Below are 17771 nucleotides of genomic sequence, written 5' to 3'. Positions count from 1 at the left end.
CCATTTCACTATTTCATGTCTCTTCTACTGGCTCACACAATCACACAGCCTCTCTCTTCACCTCGTGCTGTTCAAAGCTACTTACCCAGCTAACTCAGCTATTTATTGCCTGCCATCGTCCCCACCTCTACCCCCACACTCTATAGAAGAGATCATTCCCTCTCTTCTGCTCAACTTATTTTAAGCATCCTCCTCACATGATTCTTCCAAGCATGACTTTACCTGCTGTCTTTGTTCCCAAGATGCCAGATCCCAGCAATCACTGGCATAAGCAGGGTCTCACCCTCTATGAGTCAGTCTCCTCTGGATGCTTCCTGCCACAGAGCTTTACTGACAGATTGAGGGTCAGCATCTCCTGTCTTGGTATTGATCTAATTCTCATGTCTCATGTCTGAAATGAGATCATGAAAATGCCTCCTCATAAGGACATTATAAAGTTTAAATTAGATATCCATGGGCTTAGAGCAGAAACTGGGACATAGGAAGCCCTCAATCATTATTAGTTCTCATTATCCTATATAATAAAAGGGTTATATGCAAATTGACCATCACTCCAACACACAAGATGGCCGCCCCATTTGGTCAAAGATGGCTGCCTCCATGTGGACACAAGATGGCCACAACAAGATGGCCAGCAGGGGAGGGCAGTTGGGAGGGACCAGGCCTGGGGGGTAAGGCAGTTGGAGGTGATCAGGCCTGCAGGGGAGGGCAGTTAGGATTGACCAGGATGGCAGAGGAGGGAAGGTGGAAGAGATCCAAGCTTGCAGGGGAGGGCAGTTGGAACAGGAACAGGCCTGCAGAAGAGGGAAGTCGGGGGCAACCAGGCCAGCAAGGGAGGGCAGTTAGGGACAATCAGGCTGGCAAAGGAGCAGTTGGGCATCGAGCAGGCTGGCAGGGGAGTGGTTAGGGGTGACCAGGCCGGCAGGCAGAAGTGGTTAGGGACAATCAGTCAGGCAGGTGAGTGGTTGGAAGCCAGCAGTCCTGGATTGTGAGAGGGATGTCTGAATGCCCATTTAGGCCTGATCCCACCCTGGGCAGTTGGACATTCCTTGAGGGGCCCCAGATTAGAGAGGGTGCAGGCTGGCTGAGGGACACACAACCCCCGTGCATGAATTTCATGCACTGGGCCTCTAGTATCTAAATAATAATAAAAACAAACAGAAAACTCTAACAATCAATAGATCCAATTTCTTTATCTAAAGTGTCCTAAGGAAGGCTGGCCAACATGAATGACATTTCTCCATTTATAAAAAAGTTAATGTGGAGGCTTATTATTGATATGGAATTTTTGTACTGGAACATGCAGTGTTCCCCTGGACTGAAACCCGGATTCTTTGTTCCTCGGAGTCAAAGAATGAATCCATGGACAGAAGGTATATAGCAAAGGTGGAGATTTATTGAAAGACAAGTAGAGACTCCCACTTGGAGAGAGGGAAAGAGCCCCACAGAATGGACTCCACGTGAGGAGGGGGAAAAGGGTCCCACTGAGTTCCCTTTCCCTGTGGCTTATAAAGGCTGCAGATCCTGGTGCCTTGATATTCCCTCTGATTGGTCACTGTTCCCCTAGACTGGGGACTGTATAGTGTTCTCCCTTTCCTTATTGTCTTCCTATTCCCTTTCAGCTTTTTTTTCCTTTTGGATGAGGGGTTTCCTTCTTTTTATTTAGTAAATATAGACCTTTTGTTGTTCCCAGCTCCCTCATTCTACGCAGCTTTTCAGTTCCCTATTCTATGGAGATATACCTTCTGCTGCTCTGTAACCCTATGCTTCCTCCATGGTCCCCTTAATTTCCTAAAATTTTATTTTTCACCCCCCAAAATTCCTGTTTTATTATAATTAAATTTGGTTTGAGAACTGGCTCTAAAAAGCTTCTCTCCTGTAGTAATTCTGCCTGAATCTCACCTTATAAGAAAGAGATTATGCATCTACTGGGGAGGAAAAGTCCATATGATATGAATTTTCTATTTATCTTTTGAAAGGTAAATAATTTCCTTTAAGACACAGCTCTGTAGGCCAATACGAATTTGCATGGCTCTCTCATATTAATTTCCATGCTTTTCAGAGTTTGAACTAACTCTTCTAAACCTTGGGGCAGTGTTTTAACCAAGCTTTTCTACAACGCAAATTGCCTTCAGTACTATTTGATCATAGAGTGAAGGAAAAGCAGCCTCTGTGGACCCAGAGGGACTATTTCTCAAATGTTAAGGGGTTGACTTTTCACTAATTGGCTAATTCATTTTTTGTCCTTTGACTTCACATGTCATGAGATCAAATCCATTGGAAGTATATTAGGTTGACTCACCAAAGGATGTGAACTTTTCTTGCTCCTTTATCTTTTTTTATGTAAATTAAAAATGAATGTCCAGTTACCAAAATTACAGCTCACTCGAGGTTATTTTTACCACGCTGAACTATTTTAGCAGTACATCTAGTTACATTGGAAATTGGAAAATTTTGCTGTTAAGGGGATTTTCAGGCACAGTTAATAATTCAGCTACCTACACACCTGGGCAAAATAAATAGCTTGCTGACTGCTTGTTGGAAAAGTCAGTGCCAATTATTTGAAACTTTAAATGTACTCGCTTCCCCTCCAAAATGTTGGAATTATCTGTAGGGAAGCAGGGCATTGTTACAGCATTATTCATTACTTTTCATGCATTTGCTTCTTAAAGGTTAGAAATTAGTGTGTTGTTGTTTTTCCAAGAAAGACAAAAATAAAGGAAACACATCCATTACTATGGTTATTTCTCTTCAACTCCAAACCCTGCAGGAATTCTAATACCAGATATTAGATGAGAAGAAGCACTGCTCTAACCTTTAAGATCAACTAAGTAAATTACCTCAAATATCTATTTAGTAGGAATTCCAGAGAACCAGGTTAATGGTCAGCATTGAACTTTGCCAACTAATTTCTTTTAATTTACTCTTTTGAGCACCTGTTTTGGGAGAGGTACTCTTCCAATCAGTTGGATAAATAAGTGAATACAACTGTTAAAGATTCTGCCCTTGAAAATGGGATTCCACTGCAGGAACGGGAAGGGGGAAGGGCAGGGAAACAGACCATATGATAAATTTGCTTAAAAATATTTTTATTGTTTTTAGAGAAGAAGGGAGAGGGAGACAAAGAAACATCAATGATGAGAGAGACTCACTGATCAGCTGCCTCCTGCACGCCTGCCTCAGGGGATCCAGCCTGCAACCTGGGTATGTGCCCTGACCCTGGATCAAATTCAACACTCAACCACTGAACTACGCCAGTTGGGTCAATATGATACATTTAATAGTTATCTTGATATGTTAGAAAGTGATATATTGTATGGGAAAAGGAGATTGGGGGAAAGTGAGTCCAGAGTAGGGGAAGAGGGCATAGCTTAGGATGGCTTAGGGTAAAATGGTAATGCCGCAAAAATGGTACATGACATGCCCATGCGGAGAGGTGGAGGAGTGGGGAGAGTGAAGCTATATAGCTCTGTTTTCAGCATGGAAGAACTGTCTAGTTATTAAAAATACATATTATTCCCCAGAGACAGAGAAGCATTGATCAGGCCGTCATACCTCAGAGGGAAGGTAGGGGATGGTGGGGGGAAGGGGAGAGATCAACCAAAGGGCTTGAATGCATGCATATAAGCCTAACCAATGGACACAGACACCAGGGGGGTGAGCTCATGAGTTGGGGGAGGGGAAGAAGGGGAATAAGGATACATATGTAATATCCTAATCAATAAGAAAATTATATAAAAAATAAATCTTATTCTCTCCTCCTAACACCGGAGGACAATTCCTGGCATCTTCTCTCAGTGTTGGAGGTGAAATAAATTATACAAAGATTCTGTCCAGGCTTTCTGATCCTATAAGATCCTGCCTAACTTAAGCTCCTGTAGAGAGTATATTTCTCATTAGCTGTCCCAGTCCACAGCGGCTGGAGAAAGAAAGCATTGAGTGAGATATGCAGGTCAACTCAATAAGCACTTATTAGTACCTTTTATTTGCCTGGAACAGCTTTACTCAATTTAAGTGGGAGAAAGATGCATTCGTTCTTATGAAGCCTTCCACTGGGCTGGAAGACAAACCACAGGTACACGCATATCTGTATAAACATATAAGGTGATGCTGCACCAAGGTTGTGTATAGACTGATGTGTGAAAGAGAAGCAGCACTGTGCCTTGGATCTCCGCCTGAACTTTTGGAAAAGTGAGGCCACGGTTAGACCTCTGTAAGCTTGAGTGTGGAGAGCATGCAAGTGGAGGCCATTGGGGAAGGGACAACAGCATTCCATGAAGACATGGATGCTCCTGGGACGGTTACAGCAGAGAAGTCTGGCAGGGACTCCAGGATTAAGAGCTATTAGCCCATAGACTAAAGTCAGGATCTCCACACTCCTAAGTCTTAGATGGGGGCGTGGGATTGGGGTGGGCTGGGTGGGCAACCAGTTAGACAGATGGTTGCAGCAAGACCCAGAGCTGCTTGGAGGAGCCCCTGGCAGAAGTGGTTCTATTGCCTGTCACCTGAGGAAGAAAAATGGAGACTAAAGGTAACTGTCCCCAAAAACAGAAAGGCGCCTTCGTTTCTTCAATCACAGGGGTATGTCCTACCGGTCAAACAGTATGGCCTCACTTAGTTCTGTTATTATAATCATAGACTTTGGACTCCAGTGAGGAGCAAATTTAAATACCAGGGATTTGTCTGGAAGGGAAATATCGATAGAAACAAACAAACAAAAAATCCCCTCAAAGCAGGTCTCCAGGCCCCGGGTGCTCAGCAGCGGGGGCCGCCTACACCCTATTCCTGCAGGCAGCTCTGGAAGCTGGTCATTCCAGGCTTGCGAAGGTCGACTCCCTGCAGCGAGCTGGGTGCACGAGTAAACCGCGAATTGGGGAGGGAGCTGGGTGGGTCTGAGGTTGACCCTCTTGGGCTCTTTCCTCTGGTCCCCCTGGGCATGCCCTCATCTGGACTCACTCTATCCACCGCACCTCACTCCCAGGGGTTTGACAGACCCTTCTTCCTACCCATGGCTCCCAAAAGCACGCCCCACCTTCTCTCCTCTCCCCCCGCTAACCCCCCCCCCCCCGCCTGCCCCTCCAGCGGCCGCTAAGACCCGGAGGTGGATTTGAATTCGGAACCCACGGGCGGGCAGCGCCGGGCATGCTCAGTAGCCGCGGCGTCCGCTGCTGCTCGCTCCGCACCGCGGGCTCCGGGGCCGCCGCTGCGGGGCTTCCAGAGGCCGAGCGGCACCCGCCTCCGAGGGCCGCCCCCGCCCTCCAGCTCCCCCCGCTCAACCGCCGCCGCCCCTCCCGTCCTTCCCCTCCCCGGGGGCTCTGCCCGGCGGTCTCTGCAGGCGCCGCCCACCGCCCTGCCCGCTCCAGCCCGGGACCCGCGGCTGCATCCCGGAGCCCGGGGACCCGCCACTGCATCCCGGAGCCCGGGGACCCTGCAGGCTGCATCCCGGAGCCCGGGGACCCTGCAGGCTGCATCCCGGAGCCCCGGGACCCTGCAGGCTGCATCCCGGAGCCCCGGGACCCTGCAGGCTGCATCCCGGAGCCCGGGGACCCACCACTGCATCCCTGAGCCCGGGGACCCTGCAGGCTGCATCCCGGAGCCCGGGGACCCTGCGGCGCTGGCTCCTCCTGGCCGCACTTTCCCGGAGCGGGGTCGTGGAGGAGTCCCCCTCCGCCTCTCCGTGCGATCGCCATGCGGAGAGCAGCGGGCTTCCCAGCCCTGTGCCTGCTCTTCGGTCTCCAGGCTGCAGGTAAGGGGTGCTGGGCAGAGCTGGAAAGCAGACGGGAGGGAGGAAAAGGCATCCTAGGAACAGCCTGCCTGGCAGAGGAAGCCTTAGGAAGGCAAAGCGGGACGGTGCTAACGGGGAAGGGGTGAGGGAGCGAGTCATGCACCTGTTGGAAGACTAGGGCCGAAAACTTAAGGTGAAATCAGCCCCTGATTTTTCGGTACCCCGTGCGAGCCATGGGGAACATTGGCCTTAGGAATAAAGGTTTGCTTCCCTCCCCGCCATCTAGACTTCCTGATCCTATTTCCAGGCTATGCATGCACTTGACTTCCAGTTCTTCGGGAGACAGACAAGCCATCCCGCTGGAGTCACCTTCTCTACTGCAGCGGTGACATCTGTCAGGTCTCCGGGCTTCGCTGAGGGCTCAGAGGCATGCCTTGGCTGTAGCCCGATGGACCATAGCGTCGCCCCAAAGATCCAGATACGTGGTTCCTAGGAAGGATGCCGCTCCAGGCTCCTTTGGCCCCTGCTCTTGTCACTCGCGTTTTCTGAACCAATAAAGAGGAAGGGAGGGTTGAAATAGGACCGTGTCTTCTCATTCAGCACCATGGTCAGACTGTAAGACAGGGAGATTTTAGGAGCCCTGCTGCAACAGCCTTGGTCCATGCTGTAGTCCTGTAGCAACCAAGACTAGGTTTGCTTGCTATCCAGTCACACATATTCATTCATTCCTTCAACTGACAGTTACTGAGTATGTACTGTGCTCCAGGGGTAATGGGTAATGGTTGTGAAATGATAGTTCTTGTGTTATCTTTTTAAAAGAGCCGATGAGTCTTTTTCTATATTGGCAATAACGAGGGTGAAATATGGTTCTCTCTGATTTCTAGCTAATGCTGTTTTAATGTGTTGAGAATCTCTTGAACAAGGAATGCATAGGAACATTAAGTCTGTAATTAAGTACACATGTTTATTGTTATAATTATGATGCGATATTGTGGAAACTGAAATCATTCTTTGATACCTTTTGAAAACTAGAAATAGATAAGACTTAGTCATTAAATTCTTTGCAAACAATGGTAATGAATCCTTTTATTACCACATACAATTCTTTAGTGTTAAAATATGGGATGAAAATATACACACTGGGTTGAGTTTTACTTAGTACTGTATTAATGTTTAGTAATAGCACTAATACAAACATTCTCTACCATAAAAAAGCGCTTCAATTTTAGAAATGATTTAGCTGACCTATCAAAAATATCATTAGTTTTAAATACATTTTAAAACTAATGTATAAACAATTCTAAAGATCACATTTAATATATCTTGAGTAATTTATACCATGAAAGTTATAAATAAACTTGGAAGTAAGCAGGTGGGAAACATTTTTACATTTATTATAAATGAACATTTGGGATGAGGTAAATAGAGGACTTTTATTCATCAAAAGAGAAATCTGGAGTCTATACTACTAGATTCTGTACCACCTAGAGCTCAGCTAAATGGGGTGGGTTACCAAAGACAAACCAATCCATCTATACTTTAACTTCTTAATTTGAAAAAAAAAAAGATTATTCAACCAATTTGAATTTAATAAAAGCAATGAATTAAAGAGCAATTTTTTCATATTTCAATTGCAAGATGCTATATGGAAATTAATTATATTCATATTTAATATAGTCTTTCAATAGGTGTTTTCCACAGCAGATTGCATGTTTAATATTGTAGTTGGCTTGCCAGTTTAATTTTGAATGCATTTTAATTTTAAATAGCAATTTTTGGGTCACAAGCTGTCTCACCAGATTAAAATTCATCACATTTATCTAATAACATTGTTAGGACTTTTCATTAGAACTGAAACAAACACAGATTTCTTGATCTAAGCTCCTGTTTATGTGGATCATAACAAAGTGAGTGGGTGGGAGCTTCAAAGATCAAGAAGTCCCAGATTTCTCTGTTTGTTGACTTTCTGAGTTTGTTTCTTTTATGGAAGGCTCTCTTCTCAGGATGCAAGTGGGCTTTATCTAGAAGGGAAATGAGTGCTACATCTCCAGGCCTCTTTGACTGAAAAGCTAATCGATCCATTTTGGTTATGCCCAGGATACCAGAAAGGACTTCATGTTGGCAGAACTGGTGACACGTTAGAAGCCTTTAGGGCTGGGAGACATTGGCTGACAGGATGCAAATGCTCTTCTTAGCTATACTAGGAACTGTTGGCTTCCATATAGTCATTCTTCTAATGTAAGGTAGCACGTTGTTTTCAACTTGGGTGCCAGCTCTAATTTATTTGGTCGTGATTGTCTGAGTCACTATGCAAAAATGAATTTTTACAAAGATTCTGACTCTCCCTGAGTTATGATTGCCTCAATAGAGCTAAGTATCGAGGTCTGTTTGTATTGTCTAAGGGAACAAAAAAAGGATGTTGACTACAAAGCTGTGTAGTTATCATCTCTGGATAAGATAATCCTATCAAATTACTGAGAGCATGGAGCTTGTTTGGGAGTCAACCCCACCCATACCACTGATTTTCACAGATACCCTTAACAAGAAAAGTAACTGCTACTGTCCTTCCAACTGTTTAATATGCAAGTGAGAAAACTAAGATCCAGTCAATGGTAGGTAGTAAAGTGTTTACTTTAAATAGTAAAATGCTATTTAACAGCATAATAAGGATGAAAAACCCAAATTTCAAATTCTGTGACTGCGTGCTTATAAAATCATACACTGGTTCTGATAGGTGAGACCAACATTGAAAAGACCTCTTCAAGAGTACTTAAGAAGGCAACTAAAAGCTACCTCAATAAACTGGATCCACAGGTAGCTTATTTTCTTCAGTGCTTGTTCTCTGTTTTTGCTCAAAGAACCATGTTCTGGTTCAGGAGATATTTATTTGGTGGAATTTTAGTTGCAAAGAAGTTAAGGTCTTGTAATATCTTAAAAATTCCCATGTGAAAGCTTTATTGTTATTATTTTTAGTGAATATTCCACTTACACACACACACACACACACACACACACACACACACACAGAGGCACACAGAACTGATTTCAGTGTATTACTCCTCCTCTGGTTCTGGAAAAGGTTCTTTCAAATTCCCACATTGTTCTCACTATCAGCCTTTCTGGGTGGCACAAAGATGACATTCCATGTATTTTCTGAAGATGCCACTTCATTTTCAGAGAACCGCATAGTCAGTTCCTCTTTTCTTTGAGAAGGAGGGGTTTCTATGATGGAACCAAGCAGATTGGGGAGGTCATTTGTAGAAGCATTACCTTCAAAAGAAAGGGCAGACTGATAGGAAAATTATAGGTTATTATTTAATATTAAGTTGTCTTTTCTCAATGAAGAGTCTCTTAAAATTATAGAATCAGTTTTTCCTGTTCAGTGATTTTCCTTAAAATCACTCAGTACAGTCCTTATAATGGCCCAGGTCTTACTATATTCTCTCTCCCTATTTTCTCTCACTACTCTCCTCTTTTTTGTTACTCTCCTGCATCTTTCTGTTGCCTGCCTCATATGTTTTGCTTTTTCTTCACCTGAAATTCTCTTTCTCCAGGTTTTTCCATGGCTTAATCCTTCAATTTCAGTCTTTACTCAAATGCAGCTCTCACTGACTCTCCTGTTTAATATTTCACATTCCTCCAAAAATTCCAGTATCCCTTCCATACCCCCCCCATGTCTTTTACCATCTACAACACCCATAATTTACTTATTTGTTTTGTTTATTGTGGCTCTCCTTCTACCCATTACAATATAAGCTCCTGAAGGCACAGGTATTTGCATATTTCACTTACTACCATATTGCATATTTTGCCCAGCGCACCATCAGGGAGCACAGCCTGGCATAAAAGCTTCCGAAGATTAAGTAAATGCATTGACTACATAAAAACATCAGCGTGATATTCCTGGTCTCTTCTTTTTGCATTTAAATTCTTCTTGGCACCTAGGCAAGACACTTAAGCCACTTCCAGAATGAACTTCCACGTGGCTTATTTATCCCAATATCAAGTTGTTCCCCAGGAGCCTTGCATGCCAGGGACATAATACCTCAAACAGACTTTGCTATGATTGTGAATTGAAGGACAACAGGGAGGGGCTTGCCAGAGACCACAAATATCCATCAAACTCAGTGACAAAGTCCTTCGAACTGATTGCCAGATGCACAGCCCAAATGCCTTGTTGGTTGGTTATATTTTCACTTCTCAGCCTTATGATGTAGGAATATCTATAGCCACATAAAAGTAATCATATAGCTAACTAACAAGGAGGCTTTCAGACACGAGGACAAACATGTCTGTGTCTTCAGTATTTAAGGCATAAGGTATTTGTACATTGGAGATCACACATTCCTAGCACCATGGGTTTGCATATTCTGTTGGAGGTCACACTCTGACAAGCATCTTATAAAAAGTTTGGGATGTATGATCCATATATTTTCTTTGTTTATCATCTAGTTCTTTACCAACTCCAATCTTTATCCTGTCATCCTACTTTTGAACATAAGTAAGGTGACCAGCTATTATCTTCTTCTTACCAATAAATATTTATGTAATTTATCTAATTTGATCACTTTCTGAGTTTTGGTAATCCTCCTCTCTGATTTCTGTGTATAGCCACTACTCCCTAGGATTTCCAGCATTACTCACTAGCCACACCCAGCTCCTTTGTTCCTACTTTTAGGTCAGCCTCCCCTGGAAGTATTAATTTAATAGTTAGTGCTCTCTAGAATTATTTATCCTTTGTCTTTTCTTCTTTTTTCTTTATACAGTCTCCCTGAACAATTACATTCAGACCTACAGACCAAAGATTCCTAAACATATTTCCATCTTAGATATTCTCCTGAACTCCAGTTCTATAGTTATAACTCCACAGGAGTCATGGGATATCCCACAAGCATCTTATATCCAATTGTTAATACTCAGCACTTTCCATCACAGTTGCTCTTATATTCATACTAGAGGCCCTATGTATGAATATATCTATCATTGTTTTCTATCATTGTAACACCAGCATCCCCCAAAGTAACTAATTTTGTACCCTTCCTTTGCTCCTTTCATTCAAAAGATCACCAAGTCTTCTCACCAAGTCTAATCCATTCTCATGCCCACATTACTACCTTAGAATGGGTCCTTCTTTCTCATACAGTATTTTACTATAACCTACTACCAAGTCCATCCTTCATCATAATATCTGAGGGGAAGCTCTGAAAAGCATATTTTTTAATATCATATTCTCTCTTTATAAAAATTTTTAATACAGCTGCTTCCTTTTATCATAGAATGAAACCCAAACTCATTTTCATGTCAAAGTCTTTCACCATCACGTCTTTCCTACTTCCATCATTATTTCCTGTCATCATGTCCTCCTTTGTGCACTATTACCATCTAAGATCAAATTTCTTTAGATTTGCCATGCCTCTCCTTGTCACATACTGATCCATCTATATTAAATACCCATACTCTACTTGTTTTTCAAGCTAACTCTTTTTCCAATTTCAAATCTTAGCCAGGCATTTCCTACTGTAAGTAGCTTTTGACACCACCTCATTCAAGTAGCTTTCCTAGGTTTTCCTTTGGGGCCCTTTCTATTCCTCTATTAATGTATTTCACCAGAACATTGAAACTTTTTGATAGCAGAAACAGAATTGTAGTTTTATCTCTATATACCCATTCCCTAGAACTGTTCTTATTACCTAGAATGCCATAAAAAAATGTTCAATGAATGAATAAATATATTCAAGATGTATTTGGCAAAATAAATTATAATAAACTAGAGGCCCAGTCTCTAGCAGCTGCTGTCTACCTGCCAGGGCCTTCCTTCATTCCACTCCACCCCCTACTGTGAGCCCATGTCATAGCAAGTGATCAAACTCCTGAGGGGACACCTTTGTATATTAGGCTTTTATATATAGATTATTTTACATTAATAAAGGGATTATCTATACTAATAAAAGAGTAAGATGCAAATTGACCATACCTTTGAGACACCCACCAGCCAATCAGGAGTGAGTATGCAAATTAACCCAACAAATATGGTGGATTAATTTGCATATACAGGCACCAAGAGATTGAGACACTTGTGTCATTGCCATGGTGACAATGCAGGTGTTCCACACTGCTCCTAGCGGCTCCAGGTCTCTGGGCAGTGGGGGGAGGTGGAAAGGTGGCTCCAGACTAGAGCAAAAAGGCAGTGTTGGCAGCCAGGGGAAGGAAGGGCCATTTTTGCATGAATATTCATGCATAGGGCCTCTAGTATGAATATAAAGAGTAAAATTAACTTCACTGCTGCTCTCTCGATCCAACTTACATTTGCTGGTTACAAAGAAGTGGAAATAGGAAAGAAAAGTTTTCATTGAAACATAGTCTCTAAGATCCTGGCCTGTGGGATCAGGCAAAAACTGGCTCTCCAATATCCCCCAAGGGGTTCCGGATTACAAAAGGGCGCAGACCAGGCCGAGGAACCCCACTGGTGCATGATTAGGGCCATGGAGGTACACAGGAGGTTGGCCAGCTGGGGAGAGACCATGGGAGGGCTCTAGGGAATGTCCAGCCTGTCTCGCTCAGTCCCAATTGGCTAGACCCCAGCAGCAAGCTAACCTACCAGTTCAGAGCATCTGTTCCCTGGTTGTCAATGTACATCATAGTGAGTGAGCAGTTGAACAGCCTTAACATATCATTAGCATATTATGCTTTGATTGGTTGAACAGATGACCAGACACTTAGCATATTACCATATTTTCTGGCGTATAAGATGACCTTTGAAATGAAAAAAATTCAACCGAAAATTGGGGGCAAAAGACCAAAATTGCACAAAAATTACCTGCAGATCTTGACACCAAAGTAAGTCTTTTCTTTGAAGTGGGGGGTAGTCTTATACAGCGAATATAGGCCTATACCTATGTTTTAACTGTAAAATTAGCGGGTCGTCTTATATGCCGGAAAATACGGTAGGCTTTTATTATATAGGATACTTTAATAATAAACATCAGCCCCTTACACATTCATAATAAAGTGGGGGTGTGAGATAGTGGGTTTAATAAATCAAGATTAAAAAAATCTAACCCTGCTCTGCTCCCCCAAATTTATAGAAAATTTCTGAGTATTTGGATGGTTGTATAGTTTCTTTCTCTTTTTTATGTATAGACAAAGTTTTTATAGAACCATTAGGTTTTTGAATCCCACACATTTTTCATATGGGAAACATGTTTATACCTGAAGAATGGAGACTGGTTTATGAATTATAAAAAGTCACTTTTATGAGATTATGGGATCATACATCAAAAGCCCATTTATTGCCATTAGTATTAATGATAAGATGGGAGTTATGTTTTATGGTAAGTTTATTGCTAAACCTTTTAAATGCTGTTTGTAAAGACAAAAGATAGAAAAACATATTTCCCTTTAAAAGGGGATTTTGGCCTAAAAGTGCATTCTTCATCTTCAAAGCACTTATAAAAGCTGACACACTTAGCATTAGAAAATTTTAATAGCTTTGAAGAAAAATATTTAATGGTAAAATATGATTTTATGATCAAATTTCCTAATGCTTATTCACCAAATAATGTGACTATGAGTGTCATTATTGCAATAGTATTTGCCACAGAATGACAATTAGCAAATTTATAGTGAATATTAGTACTTTCCATTTAAATCATTTTTACTCATAATGACTATCTAGACTTTCCTCATAATCAAATCTCATTCCATTTCAATTCATTAAGATGTTTTTGTCCACTAAAATTGCAGCAGAATGGACCATCAACAAAGCAAAACTAATTTTTTACATGAAGCAGCAGTCTAGACAGTATTTTTTAATTGCGCTGAAATAAATACCACATTCAGTGTTCCTCAAACCCTTTTTAACTTGATGTTAATAGATCCAGAGAGATGGAAGCATGGAACAGACTGTCGAATCTCAGAGGGAAAATGGGGAGGGTGGGCAGGAAGAGATCAATCAAAGAACTTGTATGCATATAAGCATAACTCATGAACACAGACAATAGGGTGGTGAAGGCCTGGGGTAGAGGGCAGGGTTGGCTAGAAGTCAATGGGGGAGACAAGGGGACATATGTAGTAATACTTCCAACAATAAACATTTCAAAACCAAATAAGTAAGTAAGTAAGTAAGTAAATAAATAAATAAATAAATAAATAAATAAATATGCATGGTGTCTAGCATCATATCTTTAGCAAATCCTTATTTAAGTGAATGTGAAATACAATTGTTTCTGGTGTTTGCCTGATGGTCAGTGAAAATGTGCACATAAGTACATTTAGATAAATGCCATAAATCTGAACAATTGAGTTCCTATCATACTTTGTTGCTTGGCAGGTAGTCCAGACTTGCCTGAGGACCCACCTCCCTAATTAGCATCTCTAGGGACCCACACAGTGTGAGTGGTTCATGCTTGCGACCAGGGCTGCAGCGCAGATACCCATGCCTCCTGTGGGATCGCCGCTCTGGCCATGCTTCTCCTCTGCTGACCAGCTGGCTTTCTCCTGCTCACTCTGTGCAGCCCACGGAGCTTCCGGACCACTGGGTCCCAGGTTCGCATGGAAGGCTACATGTGGCCCTGTGAACACTGGGGAAACAGCACCATTTTAATGTAAAAGGAGGGGCCTGGAGATGGAAGAACCTATATTGGGAATGGTCAAACACAGCTTCATCCTGTTCATGGAACTTCTAATGCCTCCCCAATATCCAGGCCCAGCTACCTAGCCGCTCCTGATTGGCCAAGACTCTTCCAGAATTCTGATTTTTATCTCAGGCGACCTATCATGTAGAGCTCCAGTCTGGCTCCATTGGAGACCTCAAGTCCATCAGAAAACTCAGAATTTAATTGTGACTTTTCCACGGTGCTGCCCTCCTTTATGCAAACCCAACTTCACAGTCAGGCAGCTTATTCAGTGCCTCTAAGTATCCCGCTGCAGTTAAGAAGCTCCTTAGGGGCTCTAACCAGTTTGGCTCAGTGAATAGAGCATTGGCCTATGGACTCAAGGGTCCCAGATTAGATTCCAGTCAAGGCATATATGTTGGTTGCAGGCACATCCCCAGTAGGGGGTGTGCAGGAGGCAGTTGGTCGATGTTTCTCTCTCATCGATGTTTCTAACTCTCTGTTCCTCTCCATTCCTCTCTGTAAAAAATCAAATACACACACACACACACACACACACAAATATATATATATATTTTTTTAATTTAATTTAATTTTTTTTAAGAAGCTCCTTAGAGGAATTCTCATGGCCATGGCTCTCCCTGGATACCTCTGTGCCTCCAGAGCATCTAGATTTCCTATCAGATGTCCACTGGTTACTTCTGAGTGACTTGCTTCCATAAACTGGAAATGCCTGCTATTTAGAGTGCTTAAATTATACATATGATCATACTGTTTGTTATTCTAAACCCAAGCATTAAGTGAAGCTATGAAAATATAATAACAGGATCTCCTCTCAAGATAAACATTAGATTTAGAGTGGAGACAAGTAGATTTCATTAAAGGAAATGAAGGGAAATACAAATGGGTATTCCCTAAATCCCTATTATGTTTTAAACTCTATACCAGGTGCTTCTATAATATAATCATTTCACACTTTAGGATAGAAAGTATGTTCTGAAATGCCATGCTTGTACTTTAGAAACAGCAAAAATGTACTCTAACTCATGTAGCATAGTAAAAAACAATCAACAACAACAACAACAACAATGACAATTTAGGCTCTATAATCTGACTACCTGGGTTTACATCCTAACACTACTATTTACTGTTAATTTCTCCCTTTCCTTATCTTAAAAAGAAGTAACCTTAAAGCCTTCTTTTGTAAAGAGTTCCTGCTACTAAAATGAAATTGGCATGCCCCCATTTTTTAGTATTAGAAACTTTGCCTAATAAATTAAAAATGTTCAGGCATAATTAGCAAGTTTTTGTTGGAGGGGATAAATTCTGTCTTCCAAACTGAGGTACCGTATTTTTCAGACCATAAGACACACTTTTTTTCCCCCAGAAGTAGGGGGGGAAAGTCCCTGCGTCTTATGGTCCAAATATAGCCTACACATATACTTTAAAAAAAAAGTTTTTTTACTTGCCCGGCTCTGTGTGGTCTCTGTGTGCTTGCCCGGCTCTAAAATGGTTCTAAATGCTGCTGTTTACTTTACAGGGTTGATTACATGTGTTTATGACTGTGATGTTGGGTTTTAATGCACATAAAATATTTTAGGACACTATTTGTTTCAGAATCTTTTTTTCTTCATTTCCCTTCTCTAAAAACTGGTGCGTCTTATGGTCCGAAAAATACGGTATATCCTTCCTATATAATAAAAGGATAATATGCAAGTTGACCAAACAGCAGGGAGGACCCGTCGCTATGATGCACACTGATCACCAAGGGGCAGACGCTCAATGCAGGAGCTGCCCCCTGGTGGTCAGTGCGCTCCCACAGGGGAGCACCGCTCAGCCACAAACTGGGCTGATAGCTGGTGAGCGCAGCAGCCCGCCTTCGCTACAGAACTAAAGATGTCTGACTTCTGGTTTAAGCCCATACTCTGTGGTCAGACATCCCCTGAGGGCTCCTGGACTGAGAAAGGTTGCAGGCCAGGCTGAGGGGACCTCCCCTCTGTAAGTGTACAAACATCATGTACCAGGCCTCTAGTAAGAGAATAAAATCCTCTAACAATTAAGAGGCCCTGCAGTCATGATCAGCCCTTCATTTCTCCATCTCAAGGCTTGGGTAGGATTTGCTGTTTTAATATAATTCCTAATCTATTTATGAGATTATTCATAAAGCCAACTCTTCTTTTTCTTTGTCTTGCAAGTAGAGCTCACCCTACAAACTATCTGAATTGACAACATCCAATGGGCCAAAATGTCCCACTTCCGATGCTGAATTCTCTCCATGTCCACAGCCACCTTGAAAACTATGTGTTGCTCATTGAGTGGACTCCAGTGTGAAGACCATGCCACATACCTTTGGTGTGTTGTGGCAGGGAGGGGTGCACTTTATGAAATCAGGTGTGCATTCTGGGAATGAAGCATCTTGTCCTCGAGTTAAATTCTGCTGAGTCAGCGTAAATTCCCAATGGATGCAGGGTCCATGCCTCTAGTCTAGGCCTGTCCTGTGTGTACCTGAAGCAAAAGTGCCCATTGGTCCTCTATAGTTGACCCTGCAGCATCAGCTCCCACTGCTAGAAACCCCTCTTCACCCCAACCCCATCCCACCCACCCAGACGCTGATGCCTTGAGTTTCGCTCTCTGTAGCTGTGTGCCCAGACTGATCTCCATTTCCAACTTTCTCCTTCCTCTCCACCCCGATGAAAGAGAGTAGTTCTTGCTTCCCATTGCAGGAGCAATCCCTTTTCAACTGGCTATATTTTAGAAAAGATGTGACAAACTGATCTACTCCAGAGAAGTAGCTGTTCATTGCATGGTCCTTCCCTAGCGATGTTCATTTTGCCAAGGAATTATGAGTGTAGAAGTGTTGACCTGAAGGGCCTACCAAGTACTCCTCCAGTTTCTAAATACAGGCAAAGGAGAGCAAGGCAGAGGTCTCTTCAAGTGGCCTCTGGGACTGCCTTCCTCACCCTCCTCCTGCTCTGATAACTGAGAGTTTATATTTCTGTAGTATCATTACTGTGGCAATATTTTCATTTTTTTGTATGTTGTAATGTTCATTATGCTTTGTGTTAATATAATTTCTCATCTGTTTATGAGATTTGTAAAGCTAACACTTCTTTTTCTTTGTCTTGCAATTAGAGCCCAGCCACCAGGAGAACTCCACTATGAAAAAACAGAAATGATTTAAATCTCTATAGCTATTTTTAAATAATAACACTTTCGCTGTTTGCATGATAATAACTGATGTGTAGAAATTCAGTTGTACAAATGTACTGCTGTGCTACTCAGTCAGTGCACATGGAAAGCAATTCTATTATTTCTGCAGAGGTTAGCATTTCTCAGCTTTCTTGACATATGATCATTTTTCTCCACTTTCCCCAAGGGCATATCTTGATGGAGGTCTTCTCTTAATGACCGTGTAGAGTTTAGGAGACTGAAGC

General features: G+C 42.4%; 1 protein-coding gene across 5 annotated transcripts in view; it reads left to right on the top strand.

The window, feature by feature from the left end:
* The first annotated feature begins 5349 nt into the window (after positions 1–5349).
* Positions 5350–17771, top strand: part of PTPRR (protein tyrosine phosphatase receptor type R) — a 249062-nt gene continuing 236640 nt past the window's right edge. For 2 of the 5 annotated variants that reach the window (XM_036459014.2, XM_036459018.2), the window contains exon 1: positions 5355–5746. In XM_036459014.2, the coding sequence (XP_036314907.1) occupies positions 5689–5746 (58 nt within the window). In that variant the 5' untranslated portion in view covers positions 5355–5688. Of the gene's footprint in view, positions 5747–17771 lie in introns of all 5 variants that reach the window. The other 3 variants (XM_036459021.2, XM_036459013.2, XM_036459016.2) reach the window with 3 other exon arrangements.

This window comes from Pipistrellus kuhlii, unplaced genomic scaffold, assembly GCF_014108245.1.
Source record: "Pipistrellus kuhlii isolate mPipKuh1 unplaced genomic scaffold, mPipKuh1.p scaffold_m20_p_3, whole genome shotgun sequence".
Taxonomy (NCBI): Eukaryota; Metazoa; Chordata; class Mammalia; order Chiroptera; family Vespertilionidae; genus Pipistrellus; species Pipistrellus kuhlii.
The sequence above is the reverse complement of the archived record's forward strand: the minus strand, read 5'-3'. Positions and strand labels throughout refer to the sequence as shown.